This window comes from Vulpes vulpes, chromosome 5 (assembly GCF_048418805.1).
Source record: "Vulpes vulpes isolate BD-2025 chromosome 5, VulVul3, whole genome shotgun sequence".
In the NCBI taxonomy this organism is placed as follows: Eukaryota; Metazoa; Chordata; class Mammalia; order Carnivora; family Canidae; genus Vulpes; species Vulpes vulpes.
In genome coordinates, this window is record NC_132784.1 from 40,832,966 (window position 1) to 40,855,164 (window position 22,199).

Below are 22,199 nucleotides of genomic sequence, written 5' to 3' on the forward strand. Positions count from 1 at the left end.
TTGTAGGTTTCTAGGAATTTACCCATTTCTTCTGGATTGTTCAATTTGTTGGAGTATAATTTTCATAGTATTCTGTTATGATCCCCTATATTTCAGTGGTGCCACTGCCTTTTGGTGTGTCTAAAGATTTGTAAATTTTATCTTTTCAAAAATCAGCTTTGTTTCATTGACCTTTTGCTATTGCTTTTTTAGTCTATATTTCATTTATCTTTGCTTTGATCTTTGTTACTTTTTTCTTCTACTAAATTTGAGCTCAGTTTTTCTTTTTCTAGTTCTTTGATGTGTAAAGTTAGATTGGGCTTTTTGTTTTTGTTTTTGAAATTTTTCTTGTTTCTTGAGGTAAGCATTTATTGTGCACTTCCCTCCTAGAACTACTTTTGCTGCATCCCATAAGTATTGGTATGTTGTATTTTCATTTGTTTCAAGGCATTTCTTCTTTCTCTTGATATTTTTTTGACTATTGGTTGTTCAGTAGCATGTTGTGTAACATGTACATATTTGTGAATTTTCCAATTTTCTTGTAATTTCTCGTTTCATTCATTGTGGTCAGGAAAGATGCTTGATTTGATTTAAGTCTTCTTAAATTATTAAGACTTGTTTTGTGGCCTAAAATGCAATCTGTCCTGGATAATGTTCTTTGTACATTTGAGAAGAATGTGTATTCTCTTGTTTTTGGATGGATTGTTCTGTATATATATATCTGTATATATATATACAGATATATATATCCATCTGGTCTAATGTATTTTTAAGAGCCAGTGTTTCCTTATTGATTTTCCATCTGGATGATCTATCCATTGATGAAACTGGGGTATTAAAATATTGTAGTTATTATTGTATTGCTGGTTATTTCTCTCATTATGTCTGTTAGTATGTCCTTTATATATTTTGTTGGTACTATTTTTGGGTGCATAAATATTTACAAATGCTATATCCCCTTGGAGGGTGACCCTTTCATCATTATGTAATGACCTTCCTTGTCTCTTATTACAGCCCTTGTTTTTAAGTCTATACTGTTTGATGTAACTGTAGTCACGCAGCTTTCCTTTGTTTTCCATTTGAATGGACTATCTTTTTCTATCCCTTTACTCTGTGTGTGTGTCCTTATATCTCATGTGAATCTGTTGTAGGTAGCATATCGATGGGTCTTTTATTCCTTCAGACACTCCTGGGTCTTTTATTCATTCAGACACTCCGTGTCTTTTGATTAAAGAATTTAGTTCTTTTACATTTAAAGTAGTTCTCAATATGCATATACTTACTGTCATCTTGTTAATTGTTCTTTGGTTGTTTTGAAGTTCTTCTGTTCTTTTTATTCTTTATTCCCTTATTCTCTTCCCTTGTGATTTGGTGATTTTCTGTAGTGGTACACTTGATTCTCCTCCTCTATATATTTTGTATATGGACTCTAGGTTTTTGCTTTGTGGTTACCATGAAGCTTACACGTAACAACTTAGAACAATGTATTTTAAGTTTATCATGACTTATATTTGAACACCTTCTAAAGCTCTACACTTTTAACCACCGCCCCTATCACCAGTTTTATGTTTTTGTTCACAGGTTAAGTCTTTTTATTTTGTGTATCTGTCACTAAAATATTATAGTTACAGTTATTTTCACTATGTCTCTACTTCTGTGTTTCAGCTCTCATACAAGCTTTTTATGCAACTAATCTACCACCTTTACATTCGATTCTTTTTTTTTAAAGATTTTATTTATTGATTCATGAGAGACAGAGAGAGAGAGACAGAGACAGAAACAGAGACACAGGCAGAGGGAGAAGCAGGCTCCATACAGGGAGCTCAATGTGGGCTGAGCCAAAGGCAGAAGCCACCCAGGAGTCCCTTTACATTAGATTCTGATTTCACTATATATTTATTTTCACTAGTTAGATTTACACTTCTTTGGTTTCCTGATACTAATTAACACCCTTCCATTTAAGCTTGTAGAAGTCCCTTTCAGATTCCTTCTAAGGCCTGTGTAATGGTGATGAATTCATTTTTGCTTTTGCTTGTCTGGAAAACTCTTTATCACTCCTTAAATTCTGTATAAAAACACTGGCAGGCACCATATTCTTGGATGAAAGTTTGGAAGATGTTTTTCTTCCAGCACTTAGAATACATCCTGACACTCCCTTCTGGTCTGCAAAGTTTCTCCTGAAAAATCTGCTTATTGTATTATGGGGGGAAATCTCTTTTACATAACAGATTGTTTTTCTCTTGATGCTTTTAAAATTTTTTTCCTTATCTTTAACTTTTGACCTTTTAATTATAATGTGTCTTGGTTTGAGTCTTTCAGTTCTTATTTAGAACTCTCAGGGCTTCCTGGATCTGGATGTCTGTTTTCTTCCCCAAGTTAGAGAAATTTTCAGCTAGCTGTTCTTTCTTCAAACGAGCTTTCTGCCACCTTTCTTTTTTCTCTTTCTTCTGGAACTTTGTAATGCAAGTTTTGGTGGTTCATAACCAATGTGATGTTGTTTCTTAAGTCCTATAAGCTATCTACTTTTTACATGTTTCTTTTCTTTTCTTTTTTTCTGCTCTGATTGGGTGAGTTCTACTGCCCTGTATCTGAGTTTACTCATCCTTTCTTCTTCTTCATCTAGTTTACTGTTGAACCCCTCTGGTTATTTTTCAGTTCATTGATTATATTCTTTAGCTGTCTCATAGAGGAGAATCTAAGTCAGTACCTAGATTCAGGCAGATTGTAAGTCAGACCCCTCAGACAGCAGCTTTTGAACCATAGAAATATATATAGTCCTATAGGACTGTAAGCATTAAGTCCACTGGCTACTTACACTGGGCATCGTAGTAGTGTTCCCTGAGTGTCAGTCACAAAAATTGGGGTGCCAGACAACTATATGAGCTCCTTTCTGGAAGATACCAGTAATCTGAAGCAAGGCAGATGAAATGCATAGGATGGCATCTCCTGACTTTTGTTCCAGTACAGAATCTTAGTAGGTCCCTAGATATATGTCAAACCAGAAGCCTACCCCTCAGGCCAAAGCTTCAGGACAAGCAAATAGTCCTTTATCACAAAAAACCTGGGGGAAGAGGGATGTTTAGCCTTATATCTGTATTGTACCCTGGAGTTTGTAGCAGGCCAAAGGTGGCCTCCCCATTTGTTAGAGTCTTATGGAATACAAGAATGCAGAGCCTGCTGGCCATCAGAGCTAGGCAGTGAAGGGCCATCTATAGATGGTAAGCCATAGAAAAACCGGGCTCCTTGGACTGCTGCCTCTTGCTGTGCTCTGGAAATGGTAGACATTTTACAACTCTTTCTCTGTTGGTTACAGTCCTATGTGACCTGTGATAGGCAATCTAGAAGTGTTACCTCATTGCACCTGCAAAAACCTGGGCACCAGATGAGGGTACAAACTCCTTTCTGGGAGATACCAATAAGCTGGAGGGAGGCAGAGAAAGAGGGTAAACATGACGTTCACCAGCCTCCCTGCCCTGAGAATCCCTCTAGATGTGTGCCATGCTGGAGGCCTGCCTTTCAGGCCAAAGCTCCAGGACAAGTACATCGTCCTTTATCACAGAAAGACTGGGCCTATATTTTAATCTGCTATCTGAGCAGTCCCCTGGTGGTGGTGGCAGGCCATGAACTTGTCTCTGCAATGGTTACAATCCTGTGGGTCCCCAGCATGCAGGCTCTGCTGGCTTCCAGAGCCAGGTGATCAAGGGACATCCACTGGGTGGTCAGTTGTAAAAACTGGGGTGCCAGGTATAAAAACGGTACCCCATGCATGTAAAGCCTCCCTTAGGGAGATACTGGTGCTTTGGAGTGCAGCAGGGGGCAGGTGGAAAGATGGTGCCTAGATTAAAAAGTGTCCACTGGCCTCCATCCTTGGTGGGTACCCCAGCCGGCCCCCAGATGTGTGTTAACTTAGATGCCTGCCTCTTAGGCGGCTGGTTTAAGAGAAGTACGCCTCTTTGACATCAAGTCTGCTGCTTCTGCCCCGGGGCTCTGGTGTGCAGGGGAGGCCCAGGGCCCGATCCTGTTCTGAGCCATTTCTTAACTTGCACACTAGCCCTCCTGGCCTCATGGATACAAACCCTGCTGGTTTTAAAAGCTGCAAGTTTTAGGGGTTTATCTCTCAGGGGTAGGCCTTAAAAGTTGGGGTTCCCAACATGCCATTCAAGCTCCTCACTCCTGACGGAGAGGCTCCGGATTTTGAATGCTGGAGGTGGGGTTTTCAGGAAGGTTGCATGTCTGCCTTGCCTACCCACCTCCGTGTGGGCTGTTTGCCCCACATTATGGGTCCCTCTGCATTTGTTTTCGTTTTCAGAGGAAATTGTTCTGTATGTAGCTGTAGATCTGGTATGTCCATGGGAGGAGGTGAGTTCAGCATCTTCCAAAGTCTCCATCTTGAACTGCCCTTATTCCTTTTTATGGCTAAATTATATTCCATTATATGTATATACCACATTTTGTGTATCCACTCAGCTGTGGATGGGATATTTAGGTTGTTCCTACCTTTGGGCTATTGTGAGTCAGGCTGCTGTGAACATTCACGTACAAGTATTTGAGTACCTGTTTTCAGGGGTTTGTGGTATAGACTTTGGAGTATTGCTGTTTATATGGCAATTCTATTTAACTTATAGAGGAACTGCCAAACTCTTTCAACAGTGGGCGTAGCATTTGACATTCCCACCAGCAATGGATAAAGGTTCCAGTTTCTCCACAGTGTCCTTGCCAACACTTATTTCCTTTTTTTTTTTTTAAGCTCTACACCCCACATGGGGCTTGAGCTCACAACCCTGAGAACAGGAGTCATACACTCTACTGAGCTACGTAGGCGCCCTTCCTTTTTTATTTATCTGTGATGTGGTATCCCATTGTGGTTTTGATTGCATTTTTTGATTTGCATTTCCCTGATGACTAATGCTGAAGATTTTTTTTTATATACTTGCTGGCCACTTAATATATTTTCTTCGAAGAAATGTCAATTTAACTCAAGAAAGTCATTTTTACAGTGTTTTTTGTTTGTTTGTTTGTTTTTTTTTGGCAGGCCTTTTTGTAAAATCGTACAGAAGTTTTATTGTAACCATAACTTCCTAGTAAATTCTGATGGACTTTTAGAAGCTGTCTTACCATTTTTCCAGATTTCGTTCACATCACATGAAGGCAACAGTTGCTGAAATGGAGTCCATTGGGGTGCATTTGGTTTTGTTATCACATTGGAGTGTTTTTTTTGTGTGTGTTTTTTTTTACATTGGAGTGTTTTAAGAACTATTTTATCCCCATTGGATATCATTACTGAACAGTTTCTGGTACTGATCATCAGTAAGAACCTTTAGGTGGTGCTCTTTGATTAAAAACATATATTCCTCAACCACTGTAAATATAGTAGGACATCCTAGGGGAAAGAGTGGCTGGCCTCTTTCTTCTTTCTTTTCTTTCTTCCTTTTTCTTTTTCCTCTTTTTTTTCTTTCTTTCTTCTTTCTTTCTTTCTTTCTTTCTTTCTTTCTTTCTTTCTTTCTTCTTTCTTTCTTCTTTCTTTCTCTTTCTTTCTTTCTTTCTTTCTTTCTTTCTTTCTTTCTTTCTTTCTTTCTTTCTTTTGTTTCTGGGACTTTCAGGTCTGCTCAGAACTTTTTCTCAATTTCTCTGGCAGAGTCTAATCTGTCCTTTGTCCTTTCACCCCATTTCCAAAGGATTGCCCTGATATAGATAGATCTGCCTGAATTTCTGCTGTGGAAGCCAACTGTCAGTTGGGAATAGCAGAGGGAGGTCCTAATTTCCCACCTTATAAAGCACCCCCGCCCCCCTGGCTGAGACTCTCTCATCATCTGCTGGCAATTATGCCTCCCAAACAAGTCCCCCACTGATGTCCTTCTACAGAGAAACTCCATTTCTGAGGCACAGTCCTGGGGCACCTGAGTGGCTCAGTGGGTTAGGCATCTGACTCAATTTTGGCTCAGGTCATGATCCCAGGATCCTGGGATCAAGCCCTATATCAACTCTGCACTGAGCACTGAGTTTTCTTAAGATTCTCTCTCTCCCTCTCTTTCTACCTCTCCTCCCCAACACATGTTCTCTCTCTCTCTAAAAAAAAAGTCTGTGGCATAGTTCCATTTCTTTAGTGAGGTCATGGCATACTGTTGGGGAGCTGACTGGCCTGTCCGGCAGCCGGCTCATCACACTCAGCCCTCCCCCAGCCTCAAGTCTCAGGTACCACCCTTCTTCTCATCAGTTCTGCTCTTCAACATCCTAGTTTCCCTTTGATCATTTGCTCACTTCCCCAGCCCCTACTTTTGTTCAAAGGTTACCTTTGCTTTTATTCTACCCTCAGAATTAAGTTCTAAAATTGTGCCTTATCTAAGTATCTGAAGATGCACCCTCCCTGGACACAACTGCTCTTGCCACCTATAGATCCATACCCTCTACCTTTAAAGTCTATTGGCCTTTTCTCACTCACTCCTCCCCTGATACATAGTATCCTGCCCCTGACTTTTATTTCTCACCACCAGGGGACCCCTGTGTTTCTTTAAAAACCTTGCAGGCCTAGCTTCTGCCATATATCCTACTTAAAAGATACTTTCCAAAGATTTTACTAAAGCATTTATTTTTTAAACAAAAATATACATTAAATCTCAGATTTACAGAGTATAGAAATAATTTATCCAAAGCAATTTGCATTTTAAAATTGTTAATATTGCACCCAACAGTGTAAGTCTTTGACACATTTGAATTGTCGACCTTTCCCACAATTCACAAAACAGAAGAGAAAACTGAAATTATACAAGCAAACTTTGCTTTACCAAAAAAAAAAAAAAAAAAAGAGAGAGAGAGAGAGAGAGAGAGAGAGAAGAAAAGAAAAAACAATTTAGTTTTTTATTTACAAGATAAAGTTGTAAACTTCCAGAAATTTACTTCCATAGAAAAAAGAGCCATACATTCTTTTATCATACCTAGAATATGAACTATGTACATGTTGTGATTTTCTCATAAGAATTCAAAGGGACAGATACTGTGAACATTCACAACCTAATGGTAAAGAACAGAATTATTGAAAACACTTCTGTATCTTCACTAGAATATGGAAACTGGTATGTGAAAAACACAGAAGAAAGCCTCTAGAAAAATAACTTTTGCCTCTTTGAGGATAGTTTCCATAATTGCTTAAAATTATTTTCAACTATAAAGGATACAGTGTTAGGTCTTCAGAGAAAAGGCTGTTGGCAGCCACATTTCTAAGACTAAGATGAGTGAAAACGTGAGGCCTCTGTTTAAGTCCCTTTTTTTTTTTTTTTTGTTCAAGTCCCTTATAAAATATACATAGGCAGGCACAGAGTTTGCTTTTCAAAAGAAAGCTTTACCAAGAAAAAAAAATCACAATTTATCACTGATGTCCTTAGTTTAAGAACTTTTTTTAAAAAGCCCATAAATATTTCAACACATCTTTTAAAAATGGAAGTAGGGAAGGAAGCGGCTAAAACAGTATGCAAAGTAAGAATAAACCCACATGATGCACACTTTTAACCTGGTAGTAAACCGAGCAGATGGAAACCTTGTACTGATGAAATGTGAAGTAATGTATGAGAAGAGGAAACCCTGCAGCTCATTATCAACTCTGAAAAAGTTATTGGACCACTTAGCTTCCAGGTGATGAACTTTCATGCATGTTTTTGTCCTTGCCCTTATAAATAAAAGATCTTTGTTAATAAGGTAGCCTATGGGGAAGAAAGCAACCTCTGGGAAATTCATGTTGAAGATCCCAGGTAGGAATGATCTAAATATAATTTTACGGTGAGTACCATTTGAATTGAAATATAAGACATTTTGTGATTCTGTCGTCCTGGGTGGAGACTGATTTAAAACGTTCCCTTTGAATCATAATGAACACAATCAGTTGAAGAATAGGACTTCTGAAAAGGTCTTCTTCGCTGTTGCAACAGTCCAGCCAGCCCAAGTAGCTTGCTTATAAAGCTAGTGTTTTTTTTTTTTAACATCCTCGTGACAAATTCAGTTTGTTTGTTTTAAAGTCCTGAGAGTCTTTCATAAAAAAATAGACATTTGTGTGTGTGTGTGTGTGTGACTGTTTTGCGGCAGCCACGGGGCAGGTACATCAGCTCTCCACTGTGCGCCTGTACTCCGCGGTCCCGTCCGCTATGATCGCGTCCAGGGGAGAGCGCTTCTTGCGGATGCTACGCCCCGAGGAGATGAGGTCCGCGTAGCCCCGCTGGTGGGAGAAGGCATAGGCCGAGCGCCTGGACGACACCCCCCGGCGGAAGACCTGCCGCCGCTTCCACTGCTCTTCTGCTTTCAAACGCTTGCGGTGCTTCTGGATCTACAGAGGAGACAGAGGGGACAGGGTGATGGTGACACTGAAGGTCTGTGATGGGGGAGCAGAGAACTGGCGAGGTGGAGGTGGGCAGGTGCTAACATGCAGGGGTTACCTGTCCCAAATGTCTCATTTAATTAAGGGGCATCACCAGCCTCCTTAGATGGGGCAACACAGAGAGGTGATGGAGCTCTCCCACTGACAAGTTATCAGGTTCCAGAGAACCCTTATTGCCACTGCATTGTGTCAGTGGAAAAACATGATCTAGGGGATGCTCCTTCCTGATGAAAACATAGTTAAGTACCCCCTTTCCTGCATTCAGCCTTGTGCCTCCTGTGATGTGGATGGCACTTCCAGGAGTGGGATTGGTGGTCTTGCCTTGCTCAGCACAGTCTAGGAGCTGCCGTGGGAGCTCAGCTGGCTCAGGAGGCCTGCGAGAAGTGGGCGCAGCCCTCCCACGCGCAGTTCCCCAGCTCCTAAGAGAAAGCTCCTGTCTGGGGATCCCTGGGTGGCTCAGCGGTTTAACGCCTGCCTTTGGCCCAGGGTGCGATCCTGGAGTCCCGGGATCGAGTCCTGTGTCAGGCTCCTGGCATGGAGCCTGCTTCTCTCTCTGCCTGTGTCTCTGCCTCTCTCTCTCTCTATCATGAATAAAGAAATAAATCTTAAAAAAAAAAAAAAAAAAAAGAAAGAAAGAAAGCTCCTGTCCTCCCCAGGACAGTCCTGTGTTGGGAGGAGATGCCTAGAACTGCAAGCTGACCCCCAGCTCCAAGGTGAAGCTATAATGAGACTAGCAGATGGGAGTGATTGAAAGAACCCCAGTTCTTTTTGACGATTAAGGTCTTAGTCACTGAAGCCTGCTAATCAGTATGCAGTTGAAGTGATACATAATCATCTGCACAACTTGTAGCCCAGAGGATCCTGCCAGAAGTAGCATTCTTCTTTAAATGAAGAAAAACTTCAACCTCTTTGTAGGGAAAATTGTTAATATTATAAGTTGAGGGTATAGATCTATAAGGACTCATTATATCATTCTCCTTTTCATAATGTTTAAAATAAAAAGCACACAAAAAATTAAATAAAAAAATTAAAAGCACATAGACAAAATCCCAGTCCCAAAGGACTTATTTGCAAGATGGAATTAAAGTAGTATTAAAAAACATTCATGCCAAACTTGCCATGAACTTAGAATTTTGCAGGAAAGCTGCCTTGGGGACATGCTTTGCTTTCAGTGAGTGGCACTCAGAATGAGGAGAATACTATTTTTTCTATACCTTATCACTTTCTGATGGCCAAATGGTCATTGACAAGAAACGTATGGCAACGACGGGCAGCAGGCACACTGCAACAGTCAGGATGATGGTCAGCCAAATGTAGGGCTGTCTCAGGGCATTTGACGCTGTGCCTGTAAAAACATGGAGAATAAATCACAGGGGTCCTTCATCCTAAGGGCAGAGTGAATATTCCATGATTATCTATGGTCAAGTTTTACAGATTGGCCTCCCCAAAACATCCCATCACTGCTGAAGGAATGAGCATTTAAAAATAGGACTAAGCAAAGCAGAATTAGAAAGGCATATGTACATTATTGAACAACTAGAAAAGGGAAAAGAAAGTGTCAACATTGCATTAGGAAAAAGTACAAAATTAGGCAATTTATACTAATAAATTTTTCTATGAATTTACTTTACAATTTATAGTTTTAATTTGAAATTCCAAATAACAGTAGCAACTAGCCCTGCCATTAGTTTGACAGACCTTATGCTAGGTGTTTTATACAGGTCATGCCGTTTAATTAGTTCTGAGGCATGAATAGTATCCTCCTTGCCACACAAGGAAATTGAGTTGTGGAGAAGTAAAAAGATTTTCCCAGGGTAACAGAACTAGCCATAGCAAATCCTGAATTAAAACCCATATCCATCTGATTAGAACCATGCTTTTCCACTGCAGTTCAGCAGCTAGTTTAGGTCAGAGGAAGTAATAATTCATACAACCAGGTAATCAATCGTATATAACTACCCAATTTTAAAATATTTACAATTAACATCCCCTAGAGCCAAATCTATCACAGTGTTTTCTGTACTTACACTATAAGTTTATAAAAATAATGGCCTTTAAATATCAAACTCCAATAAAAAAATATACAAAAAAAAATAATGGCCTTTATTTTTCAAATGTGCTTTCACAGTGCTAAATGTGTGTTTAAAAAACCCAGTCCCTTTGGGAATATTCTAAGTAACTCGGTACAAAGTTTTTTAAAACACAGAGTCAGTAAAGAAAAACAATAATCAAAAAAATGAACTCAATCCCAAGAAAATAGTTACCATAACAACTGTCTTTTACAACTGGTCGTAAAAAAACACACAAACAAAAAAAAAACCAAACTAATTTTTTACAGGGAAACTAGTTTATGGGGACTTTTTTCCCCATTGTGAATCCAAGCTACTCTATTTAATAAACTAAGAAATTTGTAAATTCCAATTTGTGATATTTTAAAATTTATAGTATGCATGAAATAGTACAAATTCATTGTAGCATTTATCATTTGTCTGATTTTATATAGCTGTAACTATTTCTGTAAGTTTACTTATTGCTCTGCATACAGTTTTCTAAAGATGTGACAAGTTTTCCACTTTTGAATTCTAGAATTTCATCACATGGGACTCATACCTTGATTAGCTAATATAATGTTCTTATTACGTCTTTGAATTATTTCCATTTTTAAACAATTAGGAGTGTTGTGGTAGTATAATCTTTGTACAAATTGACTTTTCCAAAAATTGGTATGTTTTATTTTTAGGTGTTTTCTCTAAGTGGAAATCCTGGGTCTAAATGTATGAGAAGTTTTATAGTTTGTTACATATTTCCAGATAGTGCTTTGGAAAAATTATAGTGCTACCAGCAATACATGTATACTCAATTTCCCAATAATCTACCATATTAGATTTTGTGTGTGTGTGTGGGGGGGGGGTGGGGGGTTGGGTACTATCTAACTAAACAGATACACGTTGTAATAAAGTTTTTAATTTTGCTTTCTTCCTGTCACATTATCCCACTTCCAGCCTACCACTGTCATTCAGTTGCCAGTCAGGACATTAATTTTCACTATCAATAATTTACACTTTGTGTTTTTACTTAGAGGTTATGTCAGAATCTAAACTAGTAACATTTTTCTATACCTTTATTTATGGAATTTAGAAAATACCAACCTGTAAATTGAAATGCAGATGGAAAGAGAACATGTATTCCAGCACTATGAAAGTCAAACATGATGCCAAAATAAAGTGCAATGCTTCCAAAAATTGAAAAAGCATTCACAAAAGTCCAGTAAGAAGTATCCAAGCCAATCTGTTGGGAAACCAGAGAAAAACAGAACACTCATTTTGGGGAGTTACCAAGAAATAAAGGATCTCAGGGTTCTGAAAATAGAATTCAAATTCAACAATTTAGACATGATTTGGCTTGATTACTCAACATTCAGAAACTACCCTTGGCTCAGGCGAGAAGTAGGAAATGTGCTTGGTGTAAGGGGTGAAGATAGCATTCATATTTTATAAGATGGCAGAGGCTCGATTGGACAGAGAGTGGGAGCCAGGTGGATGCACACACTGCTCTGTGTACAGAAAACAGATAACTAACAGATACTGAAAACAGTTGACAAAAGCCATGTACCTGGAAATTGACTGTTATTATAAGGGCAGAAGCAATTGTCACAGCAAAAGATTGGTAGTCTGAAGGCGCCTCTCCATCCTGTCCCACGGTTTGTAGATAAGCTCCAAGAGGTATAAAGAAGAGGATCATCGATGTTAAAATTCCATGCACCAAGCTTACGAAGAACTTCTTATAGTTGAATAGTAAGTCTCTTTGTCCTACTACATACAACCTGGGGAAGCGGAGGCTCAGTTTGTCACTCACATCCTTAAAGGGAAAACACAATTAGTTGTGTACCATCCAGAATCTAAGAACTCCAAGATCTATTCCAATTTAGACCTCACGAAGAGTTTCAACTTAGTTTTAGGAAAGCAAAAACTCAACAAGATAAGTCCGGAGCAGTTTCAGCGTGGAGATCAACCCCTTTACTTTAGTCCACCAATATTTGATATCTAATTAAGAAAAGGACTAGATACACTGGAAGTTAGAGATACATTGCTGCTTGTAGAAAGAGAGTAAAGAGTGATGTCAACAAAGTGTAGGGAGACTGTTTTTACCTCCTGGGAGAATATATTCTAATTTTTTCTGTAAGGTATTTTTACATACAAGTTGATGGGTTAATTCCAAATTATTTTTAATAATTAATGTACTTTCTCTAAGAATTGCTACTAGATAGAATGTGGACTAATTTGGGAATGAAACATCTAAGTTTAGAGAAATATTAAAATAATTTTAAAGTAAGTTATTATTATACAGACATACTAAACTGTCAGGTGTCTTAACAAGAAACTCCTAGTGTCCGAAAAGAAGACAAGAAACCTTTTTGGCAATGAATTCAACCCAGGCACAGAAATCCTCTTTTGTTACTACTATAATACAAGAAGCACAGCAGTTAACTCTGGTTGAGCCTAACAGGACAATAATAGGGTTTTCTCAGGAAGAAGTAAAAACTGAAAAGAATGCATTGAAATAACTGCTTCTCAGACAGGTGCTCCATGTGTCCCACAGTGACATGAGGCGCCTACCTGGTCAAGCAGCCCCATGAGGAGCACGGGCAGACTGGAGTACAGCACGTTGTAGAGCGTGATGAACCAGTCCTCGTACGCCGTCTGTGGGGAGATTACAGAGTCTCTGTGTCATAAACCAAGATGTACTGCCAGCCTCGTCAACATGCTGTCATCTCTCTCAAAGTGGGGAAGCTCCCAGGATGTGTGGGACTCCTGCCACAGTAAATACCCCTTGTCTACATCTGCAGAAGATGTGAGTTTGGTTCAGTGGAATGGGTGGAATCAAAGACCGTTCCACAGAAACAAACCTTCCTTCAAAATGGAGAATAGACACCAAAAAATGTTTTGGAGAAGGAGTCCATTCAGTTTGAATAGTGCTGGAAAACACATTGGTGCTGAACCTTTTTATATCTCTTTATTAATGAATTAGAATACATAAAACAAAACTGGTTCCAAAAGCCCTTAAGGTATCATTCATATTTTTTTACTTTGCAAGTCCTGCATTTCTATGTAAACGTTTTGTGAGGCGGAATTTGAATATTAAAAATATGCTTCTGAAAGGGATAAGCAGGGTTGTGCACACATCAGTCCTTAGGGTGGCAGAGAGGGAATAAGCTTATCACCACCAGTTCTACACAGTCCTACGCGGGAGCAGAAGGAAGGCCCTCGGTCTCTGAGGCTCCTCTGATACCATCTGTCTGTGACAAAGCACCAGAAGTTTGGACAACCACAAGCACTGACTTAGGTTCAGTTTTACTAATGATATTTTTCTGCTCTATCAAGATTTCAACACTCCCATTTCAGCAATAACTCAAACAAAAATCAACAGATTAAGATAACAGATCTGTCTTGATGGGATGAACACTGGGTGTTATGCTATATGTTGGCAAATTGAACTCCAATAAAAAAAAAAAAACAGATCTGTGATCAACCAACATTTATATAATCCCTTTAGCCTTGATCACAATATTATTTTATACATTCAATGCCAAATAATTTGTCCCCCCCCCTTTTTTTGTTGTTGTTGTTGTTACTCTTAATGGCAAGGTAACTTAGGAAAAAAATCTAGAGTGAAGGCAAAGACACATAACAAAAGCCAGAAGACCAGGAACAAAATCCCAACTTCTTAAAGGCAAAATAAAGTATTTTTAAAGCACCAGAAACCTTTTAGATGAGTCATCTATAATCTCAACCTGTGGCTCAACTATTAAGAGATAGAGCATCAAAACTGCAAGTAGGTGGGGCAGCCCGGGTGGCTCAGTGGTTTAGCACCGCCTTCAGCCCAGGGTGTGACCCCAGAGACCCGGGATCGAGTCCCACATCGGGCTCCCTACATGGAGCCTGCTTCTTCCTCTGCCTGTGTCTCTGCCTCTCTCTCTTTCATTCTCTCTCTCTCTCTCTCTCTGAATAAATAAATAAATCTTAAAAAAAAAGAAAAAAACCCTGCAAGTATGGAGGGGAAATGTTTTTTTCAGAAATAGGGTTTTACTTATGTAAGATTTTTTTTTTTAAAGATTTCATTCATTTATTCACAAGAGACACAGACAGCGAGGCAGAGACACAGGCAGAGAGAGAAGCAGGCTCCATACAGGGAACCCGACATGGGACTCGATCCCAGGACCCCAAGATCAATCACTCCCTGGGCCAAAGGGAGGCGCTCAACCACTGAGCCACCCAGGTGTCCCATTATGTAAGATTTCTTCTACTCATCAGATAATAATAATTATTATTCTATTACCTGTGCAGAGTACCCATTGAAGAAGGAGTACCAGAAATGAACCAAAGTAAATGCAAAGTTTTTGTAAAAGAAGTATCGTAGGAACTTGCACATCCTTATGTAAGACCACCGGCCATGCACCAACAACAATCTCTGCAAGTATCTGAATTGGGCAAAGGAGTAGTCACTTGACATGACAGCTTGCATGCCTTCTTGTCCACTTATTCCAACACCGATGTGGGCCGCTGTGGGGCAGAGGAGAAGACGTTGAGAATCATAAGCTAATTTTAAGGCAAAACCCCGAGGTGATAAAAATGTTTCCACAACAAAACAAACCATTCATGGAGCAATACATGTGAAAACTCTTGCTCACCACCCCCACCCAGTTTCTGAACTCAACTTAATGTCAGAGATAGAAGTTGCTAAAAAGAGCACATGATGGGGCCTCTAAAAAGTACTTATGGAAGATCTCAGGTAGGTGTTTAGTCCACCTGGATTATTGGCCCAGCTCATAAGCCATCCTTCCCACCCATGTAGTGAACCCAAGGAGTCCATGCATGCTGTGTGGCCCTGCGTCCCCGGCCACAGCTCAGTCAGCTGTGGGCAGATATGTCCTCAGTAGTAGATACTACAAATTGGCTCTGTCAACCTTTATTCCACCCTTGTTCTATTGGAAGGGTGGGAAAGCAAATAAAAACCTTATATTGCTCAGACTCCCTTGCAGCTAGGTTCTGTTAGTGAATTGGGTTCTGTTGTTCTGAGCCACTGGAAGTGGAAATCAAAGCAAGCACTGGAGCCCAGCACCCCTTCCCTTCTTGGCATTTCTGCAGCAGAGTTCATATCCTCTCCAAAGCTGCCTGGATGTTGATAGACAAAAGCTTCTCAACTCAAAAGCCCTTCAAAGGAGTCTCAAAGCTAGAAGTTCCTCTGGTGAGTGACTAGGATGTTAGAGACTCAGGCTAGCACCTACTTCTTTGGTCCATCCAGAGTTTTTATGAGTACCTAGTCCTTTGTGTTAATCACTTCCTCCTTAAAGTACCCAGTGGTGTCTGTTTCTTCTACTATCCTTGACTAAAAACCCAAGCTGGGGCAATTAGAATCTCTTTCACATTTTGGAATTAAGATTCGGGTATATTTGTGTTTGGAATTTTAACCTATACATTTTTAAGTTGTGGGATAGATGTATATATATATTTTTTCCTGAGGGGCAGAGAAGTAAAGTAGTATAGATAGAGGGAGAAACCAGGAACTGGATTCTTGGTGCAGCTTCAAGTCCTGGTTCCAGCATCTTCCTGAGGCCTGGCTGCTTGGGAGGCACAAAACATCATCTTTTTTTTTTTTTCCTAATTTGGGAGAGAGAGAGCAGGAGCAGAGGGGAGAGGCAGAGGGAGAAGCAGGCTGCTTGCTGAACAGGGAGCCCAACATGGGGCTGGATCTCAGGATCCTGGGATCGTGACCTGAGCTGAAGGCAGACACTTAACTAACTGAACCACACAGGCACCCCCATCTTTATATATTTTAAAATAAATATCTTTTTGTCTTAAGCTTACTTTATTATTACTTTAGTTCTCTAATATTCGCAATCAAAAGTGTCTTAACTGAGATACTATTAAACTTGTAGCATTTAATCATGGCCCATCATGACCTTAACTGGCACAATTTTTTTTGTTGTTGTTGGGGAAGGTTCCAGAAGGGATAAAAATGAAAGTCACAATTTTATCCATCCTTCCAATAGTCATGTAGTCAGTTTCAATTTAGAGAATTACGAATTTTATCTAGGTCTTTAAAGGCATAGAAGTAAAGACCTACTGAGATCAGTTAGAAAACGTGTGTTGGAGAACACAACCTATTATTACTTAGACCCAGGGAGTGACTGCCAACTCAGCAAGGTTTCCAACTAAAAGAAGCCATAGTGGCAGGATCCAAGGTCTGGCAAATACAAAGCGACACAGTGACTTGGCCAAACCTAAGTTTCAGCAACATTTTGCAATTCTAAAAAAATAGAATAAATTGCATGTCTCATTCAATATTTACGACTTCTTTCAAAACACATAAATAATTCTTATGACTAGTCACAGCTGCCAAACTACTCTTTCCTACCAAACCGTGGCCTTCTTTCCTGAACAAGCAACAAAGGGAAATGTTGAGATTCTCTTGGAGCCAAGGAGAAGGAACCCCTGCCACAGGCCCTGACGTCCAGCCCAGCAGAGCACACCAGGGACAGTATGTGAAGTGAACACTGCCACAGCTCGCAGGGGATTCAAGGCAACTAAATAGATGTGCTTCATAAGGCCACACTTTTTCCCCCCTATTATCTAAATATAGACACCTGGATTTTCCTAAAGCTTCAAAATTGTGGTTTCAGATGCCTCACTGGTTGGCTCCTTCATGATTGCTTAACAAACCCATCATTTCCTCAAGTCAGTTCTGCCTCTGTCTCCTTGTTCATTCTTAGCATGTTAGACCAAGGAAAAACACCCACCAGCCAACAGACATCTTCAGACCTAAGAGAGGGAGAGAGGGCAGGCAGTCCAAGAGGGTCCCTGGATCCTTGCTAGCACAAAAACATGGCGGTTTGTAATTCCCTCAACTTGTAATGGGCTATAGTACTAAACATGGAACATGCTAACAAATGGACGGAATTTTGGACACTTAAATTTCATTCTACTTCTTTATAAACAAATATAATTTCTGTATATTGTCTTTTATGCAGATGAAAGTGATGCCAGTCTTTCTAAAAGGCACTATCAATACTTGGATAAAGCTACTGACTTCCAAGGAGACCTGCGTTTCTTTGATTTTCATCCCAAATGGATGTTCCCTGTTGTATTTTTTTTTAAGATTTATTTATTTATTCATGAGAGACACAGACTGAGAGAGAGAGAGGCAGAGACATGGGCAGAGGGAGAAGCAAGCTCCTCACAGGGAGCCTGATGCGGGACTCGATCCCGGATCCTGGGATCACAACCTGAGCTGAAGGCAGGCGCCCAACCACTGAGCTACCCAGGTGTCCCTTCCCTGTTTATATTAAAGACCTGCAATATAACAGAGCTTAATAAAATTCTTGGAAAAACTTCAGAAAACAAGTCTCTATAAGGTTACTTACATTGACTCTTTGTGATCCTTCTCATTATCAATTGGTAAATTCAGAGGAACAAAAAAATGTTCAAGTCTAAGTCACATAGTCAGATGGTAAATCTGCAAGGTAACCTCTCTCTCTCCAACATCTAGAAGTCTACATTGTCACTTTATATAATTTTATAAAAATAATGTTTGAGTTACTTGCCCTTTGGAACAACTATCTGTGTCAAGGGTATACAATGGAAAATAAACTAGAACTGGCTGTGAAGAAATTGATGTATTAAGAAATGTTAGCCCTATGGTAGGGTGAACACATGCACAGCACTAGAGAGGAATTAAACTGGCAGCGACCACAGACATACACATGATAAAGAAGCAAGAAGACATACGTCATATAGCTGACTCCCGCTGAGGAAGATAAAGTTGGAATATTCTTAGTATAGATCAAGGAGGAGGAGGAAGAGACTCTAAGAAAAGAAAGAGACACATGAATTACAAAATAGGCTGAATGAACTCTGGTTATACATTATACAGTTAAGGTACTCAGCATAGCAGGACATGTGTGGTCATGTGACGGTTCATCTTAATAATATCACAAAACTGGAGGTGACATCAAAGATAATATTCTTGTTTTCAGATAAGAAAGCTGAGGCCTCAGCATGAGCCCAATGTGACACAGCATGTTGGCAACAGAATGAAGTATTCAGGTCTCGCTAGTTGGGGCCTTTTCATTACAAGATTCTCCTTGACAGTTATACAGGGAGGAAAAAACAACAAAAATCCAGGATTCAGACACGTTGATGAGGATTTGGTTCTGCATGCTTAAATTCTAGCACAGTGTATTTCTGCACAATAGGACTGAATTCTTCACCTTTTGAAGACCTAGGGTCCTCCAACCAGTGAAAAGACCCTTCACGGTCTTCTAGGAAGGTAGGAGGATGGTGAGACCATGTTGGAGCTTTGTTTCAATGCCACATGTATTACCCTGAGCTCATACTAGGTCCCCCAATTTACCAAGGGCAAGAAGAAAACCCCAGAAAAAGATGTTTAAATGAAAGAAAAATGCTCTCCAACAGATACCAAAGAGAATTCAGCAATTTAAGCTCAGCAGAGATTTTTGCAAAATTTATTAAACAGCAGAATTTTTTTATACACCTTAAGGAAATAAGGAGGAGAAACAGCAAGAAAGGGAAAACAAACCAAATCCACATGTACATTAAAGAGGGAAACAAAGAAGGCCAAGTCACCCATATGAAACTCGACTTCTATTTGGCATTCTCCAGTGGCACTGACCAACCTGCTCTCTCCTAGTGGGTAGCCTGAGCTTCCTGAGGGCAGGGTAACAGGTGTCGTCATCATGGGTAAGTGCCTTTGTCAGACATCAGCTTTATGAAAGCCTAAGCAGTGACATTTGCAAAAACTACCCCCCAAAACACCTCTGCCATTTCTTCTCTCTGGTAATTCCAGGGGCATTGGCCGTGGGCGAGACTCACTTTTGATCATGTTGACATCATTGGCCCCGTCTCCAATCGCCAGCGTGATGGCCTTCTTGTACCTCTTCACCAGGTCCACCACCATTGCCTTCTGTTTGGGGGTGACCCGGCAGCAGATGACTGCACTGCACTCACAGGCCAGGTCGACAAAGTTCTTCTGTCGCTGCTCTTTCCTAGCTTCCAGACGCCTTTTACTCTGCGTCCGCATCCGTCTTTCTTCTTCTGTCCTTGGGAACTTCAGCTTCAGAATCTTACTTCTCTTGGTCTTTTTCTCCAGAAGAATTTCATTCTGTGAAATGAGAGGATTACAAACATTTTAGTTTTTATATGCAGAGTACCATTCCCACGGGGCACCTGGGTGGCTCAGTTGGTTAAGCATCTGCCTTCAGCTCAAGTCATGATCCCAGGGTCCTGGAATCAAGCCCCACATCAGGCTCTCTGCTCAGCATGGAGTCTGATTCTCCCTCTTCCTCCTTCCTATCCCTTTGTGTGCTCACATTCTCTCTCTTTCAAATCAATCAATCAATCAGTCTTAAAAAAAGCACCATTCCCAAGACCTTAATCATGTGAGGGATGGTTCTTGGGTTATATCATTGATGATACTGTTTGTTTATAAAACCTATTTACTGTAAAATTCAGAAAATACAAAAATGTACAAAGAAGAAAATTTTAAATTATCCACTGATTGACAAACCACAGATAACCACTGTTACCAGTCTGATATAATACCTTTCATAGATCATATAATATTAAGTCTCACACTTGGGAAATTGCCTGTTCATTTATAGGCTAAGAGATTTTTAGACTGCCAGTTAATATGGGAAAACCATCTAAAATCAGTCCACGGTGAACTGCTTTAGTTTAAGCCAAAGGCACAGACAGAGTAATAATACGCACCAACCAAGAACCAGTGATTATTAAGGCACGGTTTTCACCAGATGGAAAGAAAGGTTCGTGCACCGGGGGTGCAAATTTTGCATAGACTCCACCTCTATTCCTTTGGTTTTCCATCCTTGTGTGAAGAAGAGCACTGGGGGAAAGAAATTTAAGTGTTTAAGCATACAAGACTATAAACAAGCCCTTTATTGTGAGATGTTTTTGATATTATAGTATCTTTTTTTAGTTGTGGTTAAAAAAACATAAAATTTTTATTAAACTTAATTTCTAAATTAAGTATTTCTAAGTGTACACTTCAATAGTATTGAGAATATTGACACTGTTTTGTAACCAATCTCCAGACCTTCTTCATGTTTCAAAACTGAAACTATGGCGATTTTATTTAAATTCCCCTTATCCCATTTCCCCTGACCCCTAGTCCATGGTAACTACTACTTCATTTTCTGTTTCTATGAATTTGGCCATTCTAGATAACTCCTATAAGTGGAATCACACAGTATTTGTTTTATTGTGATTGGCTTAGTTCACTGTCCTCAAGATTCATTCCTATTATAGCACATTTCAGAACTTCCTTCCTCTTGAATAATATTTCATTGTATGAATATACTACATTTTGTTTATCTATTCATCCATCTGTCAATGGACATTTGGGTTACTTCCACTTCTTGGGTATTGTGAATAGTGCTGCTATGGACATGGGTGTGCAAATCTCTCTTTGAATTCTGGCTTTCAATTCTTTGGGATATATATCCACAAGTAGAATTGCTGGATATGGTAATTCTATTTTTAATTTTTTTGAGGAACCACCATACTGTCTTCCACAGTAGCTGCACCATTTTATCTCCTACCAAAAATGCACAAGAGTTCCAATTTTCACATGCTTGCCCATACTTGTTATTTTCTGGGTTCTTTTTATTTGTTTTTTTTGGGTTTATTTGTTGTTGTTGTTGTTGTTGTTTTATAAGAGCCATCCTAAAAAGGTATAAGGTGATATCTTATTGTGGCTTTAAATTGCATTTCCCTAATTTTTAGTGATGGTGAGCATAATTGCATATGCTTATTGGCTATTGGTAGATTTCTTCAGAGAAAAGTCTGTTCAAGTCTTTAGCCCATTTTTAAACCAGATGACATAATTTTATTAAGTTTAATTCATCTCCCATAGGATACCATGTTTTTGGTGCTTCATTATTTGCCAAAGACAGCTAAAGGAAGATACAGTTGAAAATGTGTTCATGAGCAACAGAAGGAAGGCAATTTTGATCTGAATTTTAACACCTGGCACGAACTCCCAGTATATTATAAACAGTGGCTACTATTTGGCAAAAATAAGATTACTCCTACATAAAGTTATATTTGCTTTTGAGAAATTCTCAGTACTATATATCAACAAATAATTGAGAGGACCGTATATATCACATTCGTGTGATAGAAAAATGAGTCATGGAATTTTGGAGTAGAAGGGTCCATAAATATCCCATCTAAACTCTTCATGTTACAAATAAGGAATTCAAGTCCAAGGGAGATGATGTGATTGATCTGCACCAAGATGATGGGAAAATGGCAATGAAAACTCAAGTCTCCTTACTCTTAGCCTAGAGCTTTCCTTGTTACACACACACACAGCCACTATTCTCCACCTTAGTACTACTGATGTCTCGGGCCAGGTAGTTCTTTGTTGTATATGGCTGTCCATTGTACTGTAGGATGTTTAGTAGCATCGCTGGCCTCTACCTACTAGAAGCCAGTAGTACCCTGCCTCCACTATTATGACAACTAAAGATGTCTCCAGATATTGCCAAATGTTCCCTGTAAGGCAAAGTCATCCCTGGTTGAGAACCACTGCACGGGGAATCCCTGGGTGGCTCAGCAGTTTAGTGCCTGCCTTTCACCCAGAGCATGATCCTGGAGACCCGGGATCAAGTCCCACATCTGGCTCCTTGCATGCAGCCTGCTTCTCTCTCTCTCTCTCTCTCTCTCTCTCTGTGTGTCTCTCATGATTAAATAAATAAAATCTTAAAAAAAAAAAAAGAGAGAGAGAGAGAACCACTGCACTAGAGGATTAGGCATCTAGT

General features: G+C 39.7%; 1 protein-coding gene across 2 annotated transcripts in view; it reads right to left on the minus strand.

The window, feature by feature from the left end:
* Positions 1-6,548: 6,548 nt before the first annotated feature.
* Positions 6,549-22,199, minus strand: part of ATP8B1 (ATPase phospholipid transporting 8B1) — a 126,412-nt gene continuing 110,761 nt past the window's right edge. For both annotated transcript variants that reach the window (XM_072757956.1, XM_072757955.1), the window contains exons 21-28: positions 20,128-20,260; positions 19,231-19,519; positions 14,678-14,901; positions 12,958-13,041; positions 11,954-12,199; positions 11,491-11,629; positions 9,556-9,686; positions 6,549-8,290 (exon numbers count right to left, since the gene is read on the minus strand). In XM_072757956.1, the coding sequence (XP_072614057.1) occupies positions 8,069-8,290; positions 9,556-9,686; positions 11,491-11,629; positions 11,954-12,199; positions 12,958-13,041; positions 14,678-14,901; positions 19,231-19,519; positions 20,128-20,260 (1,468 nt within the window). In that variant the 3' untranslated portion in view covers positions 6,549-8,068. The remainder of the gene's footprint in view (positions 8,291-9,555; positions 9,687-11,490; positions 11,630-11,953; positions 12,200-12,957; positions 13,042-14,677; positions 14,902-19,230; positions 19,520-20,127; positions 20,261-22,199) is intronic.